This window comes from Asterias rubens, chromosome 7 (genome assembly GCF_902459465.1).
Source record: "Asterias rubens chromosome 7, eAstRub1.3, whole genome shotgun sequence".
Lineage (NCBI taxonomy): Eukaryota > Metazoa > Echinodermata > Asteroidea > Forcipulatida > Asteriidae > Asterias > Asterias rubens.
In genome coordinates, this window is record NC_047068.1 from 5633185 (window position 1) to 5644590 (window position 11406).

At 39.0% G+C, this 11406-nt stretch overlaps 2 protein-coding genes across 2 annotated transcripts; both read right to left on the minus strand.

Annotated features, from left to right (window-relative positions):
- Positions 1–120: 120 nt before the first annotated feature.
- On the minus strand, positions 121–6453 carry LOC117293084 (glycerophosphodiester phosphodiesterase 1-like). Its single transcript, XM_033775300.1, has 6 exons — positions 5965–6453; positions 4577–4752; positions 3348–3453; positions 2903–2995; positions 2173–2378; positions 121–1328 (listed from the first exon to the last, which is right to left on the minus strand). Exons 1-6 carry the CDS (start codon positions 6262–6264, stop codon positions 1190–1192), a joined length of 1020 nt encoding a protein of 339 aa, XP_033631191.1. The 5' UTR covers positions 6265–6453; the 3' UTR covers positions 121–1189.
- A 623-nt stretch (positions 6454–7076) lies between these two features.
- On the minus strand, positions 7077–11399 carry LOC117292746 (40S ribosomal protein S9). Its single transcript, XM_033774897.1, has 4 exons — positions 11381–11399; positions 9989–10218; positions 9462–9648; positions 7077–7948 (listed from the first exon to the last, which is right to left on the minus strand). The coding sequence occupies exons 2-4, from the start codon at positions 10197–10199 to the stop codon at positions 7771–7773; spliced, it is 576 nt and encodes a 191-aa protein (XP_033630788.1). The 5' UTR covers positions 10200–10218; positions 11381–11399; the 3' UTR covers positions 7077–7770.
- Positions 11400–11406: the final 7 nt, after the last annotated feature.

Consider the following 11406-nt stretch of genomic DNA (forward strand, 5'->3'; position numbering starts at 1 on the left):
CTAGCAACTAGACCTCTGGGATGTGAAATCGACCCCTGATTAACTCATCATTATTAAATTCTCGTGATGAAACCAAAATATGCCTCAAAAGCACTACATTTGTTCATCTTATTGTTACTTTGAGGACCTAGACTAATTTTAGAAGAGTTCTAAGTACTCTAAGGTAGAGATTAAGGGCTAATTTATTCATAAAACCACAATTACACGTTCCATACAACCAGATAACTCAACTCAGGCAAGATTTAACTCTCTCCATTGCAACTAGACCTCTGATTGACACATCATTATTAACTTCTGGTAATTGAACCAAGAATGCCTCAAAAGTCTGTTAATTTAGGTACAGTCTGTGAGAGGTATATAATATCCAAATTAAACTAAAACTATATTTCATATGTTTCAACATTTAACACCAATGGTAAAAAAGGCACATTGGTATATAAACATAAAAAATAGAAATGTTAGTGTTTGTGTCATGATCACAAATACAACAGTGTTCAAGTTCAAGAGACTTGAAGAATTATAAAATAATTAATTATAATTGTTTATCACATTTTAATTACTAATAATACTTAAAGTTTTAGAAGTAAATTGTTTTTAATTAAATTTATATATTTGTATATCAACATGTATTACTTTATTACATATCCAACTTCAGAGGTAGCCGTTTCTCACAACGTTTATACTATCAACAGCTCCCCATTACTTGTTACCTAGTAAGGTTTTATGCTAATTATTATTTTGAGTGACAACCAATAGTGTCCAGTGCCTTCAAGGGTGTACACATTGTTGGTCAAATTGAAAATATAAAACTTTCCATAATTACACACAAATTCAATGGTATACAGATGGTCATGGTGGAAAAGTCCCTTGAAATATTCTTGCCTAAAATGCATTTAGCCTTTTTGAGATATAGTGGACACTAATGTAGTGCACTGTACGATTGAGGTGTTCACAAACAGATTGACCCAAACTGAATAGCACTCTCAAATGCATCCAATGCACACATGGTGCTACCACAATCCCCACCAGAATATACGGCACCACGCAAAGTTTCAAATCCTTAATACTTAGAGAAATTTTACTTGGTTTTGTTTTATTGCATTGCAGATGCAGTTGGTGGAATTACTTCATTATCAAATCATAAACATTGCATATTTTTTTTTGGTTCATTGTTCAGATGACATTTTCTTTAAGTTTTTGTAGCTAGCACACTGTCAGAAATGACTCCACATTCTAAAGATTTATGGAAATATTCTTTCTCTACTGGTTCGTTGACGGTCCACACCACAGTTTGAATACCTCGCTGGTTCCAATAATCCACTGTGGCTCTGTTGAAAGAAAAAAACAGATTTGCATGCATTATTTTATCTTAAAGGGATAGGGTACTTTTTGTCAGGACAACACACAAAAGTCCACAGACATGATAGATTTACATTAAACTTACACGGTTTAACAATAATGATGATAGAAAGCTTCCCTTAAAATGTTACTTTTTCTTATGTAAAGGCATTGGACACCTTTGGTAATTATCAAAGACCAGTATTCTCACTTGGTGTATCCCAACGTATGGCATACAAAACAAATTTGTGAACATTTGGGCTCAATTGGTCATCGAAGTTGCCAGAAAATAATGATAGAAAAAACACCCTTGTTGCGCAAATCGGTGTGCTTTCAGATGCCTGAGAGAAAGGCTTCAGGCCTAAAGTCTTTTATTTTGACAGCTGTACCAGTCCTGTATTTCATACCGAGAATGAAAATCAAGTCTAACCTTCCTCTGCCCTGTATTTAGATACAAATGTCTTTCTAATAAAAATGCCAACTCCAATTGAAATAGTGTTGTACAATTTTTAAAAAGTTTGTTTGACAGGACAAAAGACCCCTTGCAAAATGCACAAAACTGCTGGTTCTCTATGGTAAAGCGCATGTTTTTTTACGCACTAAGAAAATTTATTGTCAATGAGCTGCCTCCTTTTGCCTCAGTGTGGGCGCTGTTTGAGAGTGGCGTCACATACAATTACTGCGAAATTTCTTTCATGTATTCAAATATTTTTTATTGTAATTTCCCTAATGTTTTTTAACTTGTACAAGTCCTGTAATTCAGCCGACTGGCTGTGAAAATTATTTTTGTTTTAATAAACCATTTCAAATCAAATCAAATAAAAAATTACTTACTGGTGTACTGATTTTTTATTGAGAAGAACGGCCGCATTACCACACAGCAACCACAACCAAGCTTCATGACTCCACATCAAAACATAGTCCCCTGCAGCAGCCAAACAGCGTTTCCAAAAGGGATCCGTTTCTGTCGTAAAATTATTCTCTAGAAAATTGTGGGAGCTTGTAAGACCCGTCAGGATTGTACTGTCTTTCCGACGTAGCTGTTTAACAAATCAAAGCAAAACTGAATGATGAAAGGCAAATTGGAAGTATTACTGATGGAGAAAAAGACACTTGCAGACACTTAGTTAATGGTCACACTTGGGCCAGGGTAAGGCTTAGTGTTTGGATTGGCTTGGCTTGGGTTAATAACAATAATAATATCACAGCACTTGTAGGGCGCACTATATTTGTGAAACATTCAAAGGCACCGGTCCGAAACGAAAGAAGAAACCCAAGTTTGTGAAAGAGTGAGATAATGTGTGTTTCTCTGATGTGAACGGGCAAGCTGTTTCAGAGCTGTGGGGCAATACAGGTAAATACCCTGTCCCTGAAGCTGGCTAGGCAGGTCCGAGGAACAAAGATCTTGTTGCAAGATGACCCCAGACCTGGTCTAAGGGACCTGGTTTGAATCCTTTATCTTAGCAGTTGGTACCTGAATTTGATGTGGTACCTGCTGCTAAATATCAGTGTATGAGTAAAAACCCAAATAATATTCTTTATCCTCCATGCAAATTTGACATACCTTGTATATTAGTGGCGGGAAGAAAGAGCAGACCATCGCACGCTCATATAAAGCAGGATGTCTTCTGTAGAGATCAACTAAAGTATTCACCATCTAAGAAAGATTACAAGTAAGACATTTGTTAACAAGCCAGTAAACATTATCAATCTTAGAGCCAAATTGTACCTTTGGTTTTTATTTAACAGTTTGATTGTTTCAATTCGTTATAAATGCAGAGCTGAAAATTGGATTTATAAAGACCCCAGGCAGCTTCGCTATTCATATTGGTGGAGAGCGTGTCAAGTGGGGGTGTAAAAACGGCTGGCTGGCTGTGCGTGTTGGGCGCACAAGCTCATGTACATAATGAAATTCGCCTATTAGTAACAGAGCGTCATATATTTTTACACGTGCGCACACACAACCAAAAGTGCACCAAACAGAATTTTTCAAGTTTTTGTCCACTCACCTTATCTGACCAATCTTTTACATCAAAAAAGATCTTCAGACCAAGGCCAAGGCACTCCACGGTCGCTTCTTCTAGTGTTGGGATTGTGGCATGAGCAAATTGGTCTCTGAAATATTATAAATAAAATGTTAAATATGATCATAAAAAATGAGATTTAAAGGAACATTACACTGGCAGTGTAAGCACTTTATGTAATCCACCAATCTGACAAACCTGTAGAAGTTCAAAAACAATCGGCCAACTGGGTCACGAGAGAATAGTGAAATAACGATTACAAATTTTGCATTACATCGATGCCAAAATAAAAATGAATAAAACGCTCACTAGAAGGTAGATTATTTATTTCTCATCAAATATGACATTTCAGACAGAAATATTTCAAGTGATGTTTTCTACTATCATCATCATTAGACTGTGTAAGTTTGATGTCAATCTGTGATCTTCACGATTTTTGTTTTTTACCAATTCTGTAACATTCCTTTAATTGGTGAGCCAACAATCCAACACTCCTACTTTTCTAGGATAGCTTTGGGTGCATTTTGGTGAAAGCACTGATTGTGAATACCAAGGTTTTCAAACATTGCTGAGTACACACTTGCACTGTATCTAGACAATCTAGTCGTTGGTCAGGTTGGCGTAGTGACCCCGGTGCGAATCATGCTGTGGGCACTATGTGGATTGGGTATTCAGTTTTCCCTGGTATAATTCTCTGGTGTGGAGCTTTCCTCTATAACTAAAATGTTCTTCATTGTAATAACCATTGGTTCTTGGCTAGTACAGTGATTAAGTTGAATGAAAAATCTACACAATTGACCCTTGTACAATGCGCGATGCACTTGCACGCCCCTATACAACCCGCCATTTTGGGAGTCAAAAGTTACCCACTGGAAAAGACGTCCAAACTGGTGGGAATGATCGACGGGCATTGTGCATAGGTGGGTTGTGCGTAGGGGTCAATAGGTATAGACTTTTTAAGGTATGGTGGGCATTTTGAAGGCCGATTCATTCTCGCTGGACTGCTTGAACACAACCAACAATTTGAATTAAGATTACGCACTGCGCTTCAGTTTCACACTGGGGACTTTATGAAACAGGTACGCAGTGAAAATACAACAAGAGTACACTGGTTTGGGTATATTCAGACAAATTTACCCAAGCCAAATAGTGCCCTATATATTACAAGTAGGCCCTATGTGTCGCCCATACCTCAACATGGCTTATTGAACTACCTGAGTGGATGCTTGGCTGCTGCATTGAGTTTAACTACCTCAGCTAGAGTGTAATTCTTGATAGGTCCCATCCCATCAGTCGTTCTGTCTAGTGTTGCATCATGGAGGATGACTGGTATACCATCTTTGGTCATCTCAAGATCCATCTCCACAAACTTGGACCCATTCTTGCTGGCCTATAAAATAAATGTACATTAAGAATATTCATTCTGGTAGGCCTATATGAATAAAAAAAGTGAATGTTGGGTCCAGCAACTCGGACTACCTGACTTGTTTGTAAGGGTTACCTCTTTAATTTGCGCTCATTAGTAAATAATCCATTTAAACAACATATTTAACATTCTTTCAATTTCTTAGATAACTGAAGACACTTAATGTCACACTTAATGCTGATTCGAGCCACCACCATTCAATTGTTTAAATGACAAAAAACCTTTATCCAAAAGTGGTGGTTATACCGCATCATTTTCTTACTCACAGCATTGGGGAAAAAACAGTTTTTCCTTCATGCTCAGAGGCAGAGTCACACCATGGTCACACCTTCCATCAATTTGTTTAATAAAATTATGACAAAATAAAATGTGAACACTTCATCCAACTAGAGGCCCTAGCTTACTCCAAGAACTATGACTCGGAGGTTAGTTCCGCTATCGGCAGGAGGGTTACGTAATCTGTGTCATGGCCGAGTGGTTAAGACTCACCGAATTCAAACTATGGTGTTTCTGATCAGCAGAGTGTGGGTTCGAATCCCCAGCCGTGACACCCGTGTCCTCAGCAAGACACTTAACCATTGCTTCGTCCTTCAGATGGGACGTACAGCCGTTGGTCCCAATGCGTTGTGTAACTCATGTAAAAAACTAAAAGAACCCAGTGCACTTTTCGAAAAGAGAAGGGGTTCGCCCCGGTGTTCCTGGCTGTGGCTGCTGTATGCGCCGTAGCACCTTGTTAACCCCTATTGTATTAGTATTTATGAGGTGCTAAATAATTGTGTCTTAGAATTCAACGCCTTGAGTGCCTTGTTTGGTAGATACGTGCGCTAAAGACTTCAATATTATTATATATAACATCCCAACTAATTACTAAACTCCGACCGAGTCTACTCCTTCCTACGTACGGTCATTTTTGGGGAATGGTTTTAAGTTTAGTAACAAATTGTGGTTTGAATGAATGATTCAGCATCTTTTCCTTAATTAATTAAGATTACCGATAATTAAAGTTAGACCACTGGGGCGCTGTACTCGTATTTGCGAAATTTTGACATTCTCGGTCGAACTACCACGTTCGACCGACCGAGAATGTCAAAATTTCGGGAAAAAAGGAGTACAGCTACAGTGCCCCCCCCCCCCCAGTTACTGGGTCTATTAAATTAAAGTCATTAAAATACTTACCTCTTTGAAGGCAACTAAAGTATTTTCTGGGGCCTCAATCGCACCACCTCTATGTGCAATATTACTGCTCGGCCATCCCGACCCTTTGAAAGTTTCGAGTTGTTGTTTATCAGTCCGCCGTATTCTGAACACCAACAATGCAAGCAATGCCCCAGCTAAAACAGTAATGGCTGCATAGAAACAATATTCAACTGAAAATAACCAACCTAGTGCGATGTACAGAGGGCAGAATATCAAAGAAAATGCCGTGAAAAGGTGGAAAATACTGGTGAGAACGATATGAAGTGTTAGCATTGCCATCTTCAAGACTCGTCAATAATCTTGATGTGTTTTGGGGGGGATCGCTAATAAAAAGAAGTTTGTTTCGATACCGTATCGTCAGCAGCCCCCTGTGTGGTATGCGATGCAGCGACCTCTCTTGACGTGACGACGAGAGGTATCATGGAAATCATGGTAGCGCCTTCGTACTCCAAAAAATGTGGCTGCCCGAAAATCAAGGCCATGCAAAAGGGGATGGGGAAGGGAGAGCTGGGGGATTTTTTTGAGACTATGGTTACCAATTCCAATATCCTGCCTTTGGTAAAAACATCTAACATCTGGCATGATCTAGCCCCACTTGTGTGGCCAAGAGATTCAGCTAGCCTTGGCCACACAAGTGGGGCTCCCTAGGCATGATCAAACTATTGGGGGAATCGTTGATTGTTTTAATCCTTAAACAAAATAATCCATGGAGGCCTTCATGGTATAACTAACCCGTTAAAATTTCATATCAAACGGTTGCAGCATTTTTGAGGTACAACCGAAAATCTGGAGCACTTGTGTGTGCACAGGACTATAATCCAAAGATGAAATGTTTTTGAACACATCTACTAAGGGTTGGTTTCACAAAAAGTTCAGACTAGTCCTCAGAGACTCGAGGCCAAGTCGTTAGTTAGAACTCAATCCAACTCGGAATAAGCCTAGTCTTAGCTTTGTGAAATCCACCCAAGCATAGATTGGTTACAATACAAACTACGGCCATGCTGGATGTTTTTAGTGATTGCTTCACCCTTACCCATTGTTTTATTTACCAAAGTAAAAAGATAAAAGAAAATCACAAAATCAAAAAGCAATATACTTGGACACAACATATTTTGTCCTTTCATCTTCCTGAAAGTAGAATTCAGGTTGATTTTATTTGCCACAACGTTAAGGAAGAAAAAGACTGAGGTTACCAAAATATCTTAACAGGTACATTGCTGGATTTATGACAAAGCAATAATAATTCAATGAAGCCTGTAAGCAAAAAACAAACGCTCAAACAAGAGTTTGAATCAAAATTAGGCGACAAGCCAAATATTCAAAAAAATTGTGACTGGTACCCACTATTTTTATATTTCCCTGCGCAAATACATTTTTAAGCAGTATTTTTTGTATTCATGCTTCATGAAATTGTATCGAGTCTGGACTTCTGACAATGCAGCCATCTTTATGTGAAGATGTAGGTTTGATGTTCATGAACCAGATTCAAGATGGATAACAATCTCAAGATGGGTCATTGTCTCAGTCCTAAGATGGTTGTTGTACATGTACCAGTACAATGATACAAGATGGTTCAGTTCCAACATGGGCAATTATCTCCAGATGGGTCAAAGTCAATAAACCATTATGGTGCCCAAAAGTTCAGTAATAATGATGATACAAGATGGTTGCTTATCCAAGTTGAATGTTAAAAGTTGTAATTCCTATCAAGATGTTTAGATATCCAAGATGGTCTGCACTGCATGTTATTTCTCAGAGAGTTCTTCCTCTTCCTCAGCATTGCATCTAATCTTCATCTTCCTCCTCTTCTCCACCACCACCACTTTGAGCTCTACGCATGTTCCTTCGCTTCACACGGCCAGGACGTCCACCACCGAGAGGAGAACGTGTAGAGAAGTCAATGTGCTTCTGGGAATCCAGACGAACAATGAAGGAAGGGATGTTGACGACCTGCTTACGGACGCTGTAAAATGGATCAAATCAAACAAAGAATACTCAATCAATGACATCAATACTTCTAGTTAATACATCTTTGTTACCTCCAAAAGTAGTTAGAAGGCTCAAATTTCAAAATTTGGGGAAATTCCCAAGATCGCAAGGCTTGTAGCTGAAAGTCAGATGGACTTATCTAGTCTGGCCAGATGATTAAAGCACCGGACTTGGGCCTGAGGTCAGTTAGTCTTGAGCCCCGCTTTATACTTTCCAACACAAATCAACGAACAATATGGTGTCAAAAATAAAATCTGCACAAAACTTTTCCTTTTTTTAAATATTTTTTTTACTAAACTGAATTTGGGCAAATAACACTACACAAAAGTCCATTACTTTAGAAATCCTTCAACTACACAGGTTATGCATAGTTGAACAACTGTGGACAAAACTATCTGTGGTCAATCATGTGTGTACTGTGTAGATGCATTCACCACATATCATATTGCAGGCTGGCATAGTTTATCTATCATTCAAAACCGCAGTGGTTGATACTGAATGGTCAGACGATCGGATGGTTAACAAATGCAATGCGTGTTGCAATGTCTTGCAGAAACTAAGAAAGCAATCCGTCATTGCTCAATTTCAAATACTTGTTGATTCATAACATGGATCCAAAATTCCATACCTGTTTTCTTTTTAACTTAGAAGCCAACGGACAAAGCAAGACAAGACATAAGGATTGGATCTTTGATCCAACCTCATTGGCCTTGAATGAATGCAAGAAATAGATCAGTCAAAGAAGGGAGGTGAGACGTAGGGATTTGAAAACCCAAGTGGCCTCATCATCACTGTCTGAAACAGATGGAGGTGTGGACTGCATTCGACTTCACAAGGAGTGTGCCAAGACGTTGGGCCTTCCACGCCCAAGTGGTCTTGCATGAACTTGAAGTTCAACAACGCACTCAAATGGATCAGCCAATACCAGTTTGACAGCAGACAAGATATACAGCTAAGGGTGTAACCCTGCTGCAGTGATCTTGGTGAATAATCAAGATCAATGAACTTGCGAACTGTGTAGATCCAGGGAGTGAAAAAGTGTATGAAGTTAAAAATTGGTAATCTAAACAATTCATTCATTTAATTATCAGTTTTTATTAATTTTCAAGAAAGTCTTTTTACGAAGCTCTCTCTGATTTAAACTGGGAATAACATCAGTTTCAGACAGGCGCCCAAGAGTCGCGCCGAACCAAATTCTGAATTAAGTACATGAAAAGTTTGACTTTTCTGAAATAGGTAGGAGAGACTGGATGCGCTAGAAAACAAAAGATTGACTGTTGCAGGACAACTATAGAGCCCCTTGGTTTCAAACGTTGATCTTGTCATAAGCCAAGCCAATGTAAATGTCATGTTAAGTTTGCTCGTCTGAAACCAAAATTTATCTAGGTCGACCTAGAGTCGCTCCTAATCTATTTGGTTCAGCACGACTCTGGCACACCTGTCTGAAACAGGTGTAAAAAGCACACGCAAAAATGAAAAATACCAACCGGATGTGACGTTGTCGGATGAGTACACGTGCGTGATGAATGCTCTTAGCCAGGCCAGACTTGAACACTTGCGTTTGCAGACGACGTTCAAGAAAGTCTTCCACTCGCAGACCCAGGACGTAATCAAGTTTCATTTTGCCCTCATCAAGTACTCCAACGCGGACCAGACGACGCAGCAATGCATTACCTACACAGTGAAGATGTCACAGATCGGAGTAGTAATTGACAAGTTCTCAAGGTTTATCAAATGGGCAAGTTCCAGGTGGACATGGTAAGCCAAGGGGTGGGAGTTTAGGGGAGAGGGGTTACGGTACTAGCCGCCTTAGTTACCTTAAATGTTCTTAGGATCCTTGGGGTTAAGAGATGAGGGGGTAGGGCACTAACTGTCTTACCTTCAAACAAACAACCTCTTAGGATCTTTGGGGTTTAGAGTAGAAGAGGGTAGGCACCAACTGTCTTACCTTCAAACAACCTCTTAGAATCTTTGGGGTTTTGGGGAGAAGGGGGTAGGGCACTAACTGTCTTACCTTCAAACAACCTCTTAGGATCTTTCTCTTCACGTGTGAGGAGATCACGAGCAGCCTTTCTGATCTTGGCCAGGGTATACTTCACTCTCCAAACCTCACGTTTATTTCGCAGACCATACTCGCCAATCAGCTTCAGTTCTTGGTCAAGACGTTCCTTCTCAAAAGGACGTCTTGGCGTCACGCTGGTTTTGCTGCACACAACTCTCGGCATGTTGATAAATCACAGAAACCTATAAAAAAAATATCAATTGAAATTGACCAGTGTTATTTGTTAATTGTTATATACCAGTTAAAGCCATTGGACACTTTCGGAACATACCAAAAATTAAAAGTTCACATATTTACAAATAACTTACAGGGTTTACAGAAGGTAATGCTGAAAGACTTCGCTTGAAATATTATTCCATGAAATGCTTTACTTTTTGAGAAAACATTAAAACAATGTCAATTCTCGATAGCGAGAATTACAGATTTATTTTTAACACATGTCATGACACCGCGAAACGTGCGGAAACAAGGGTGGGTTTTCCCGTTATTTTCTCCTGACTCTGATGACCAATTGAGCCTAAATTTTCACAGGTTTGTTATTTTATATATAAGTTGTGATATACGAAGTGTGGGCCTTGGACAATACTGTTTACCGAAAGTGCTCAATGGCTTAATTGCTTGCAAGTCAGAAATATTAACTTTTCTATGAAATGAAACAGCTTAACTATAGCCGTTACAATAAAATAAATAAATAAAAGTATGGGCGCCCTCTCTGATCAGACCAATGTCTGTGTCCTCATATTATTATAAGGTTTATCGCTAATAGCAAAATATCAATAGAGGGCGCTGTTGAACCCACACAAAGGTATAGGCGTTGCGTGCGCGAGTCGTAGAAACTGCATAGAAACTACCCCATATTCCTTCCCACAATGCATTGCACTTCTGAATCGCGATAAACCTTATTATTACCGTGGGTCTCCTAAAGTAAACCGTGGTACCAGAAACTAAGACCTTTTAAGTTTTAAAAAGGTTGGTGAGAAGATAGGTTGGTGAGACGATTTAAACAAAAATCATTGAGTTTTTGTTGCGACAATTTTCCCCGTTATCCTAGCGAAACCCATGACACCAGGAAAAACAGTTTTTGAAAAGTGAGGGCGCCCTCCTTGATCAATCCACACAACACAACTCACACACTACAGTCACAGACTGCAACTTGTGCAATAATAATGGTTCATGATGAAATTGATTGCACAAAAAATAAACAAATCATTACTTGGGTTGTACTACTCACACGTATGTACATTTCTAAACATTCCTAAACTCAACCTTAGGTAAACGAATATATTTGACTCAAGGTATGATAAACATTCAGAAGAATCAGAGTCGTAATAAAACTGAACTTACACGCACGCCGCTCAATTTAGGAAAGA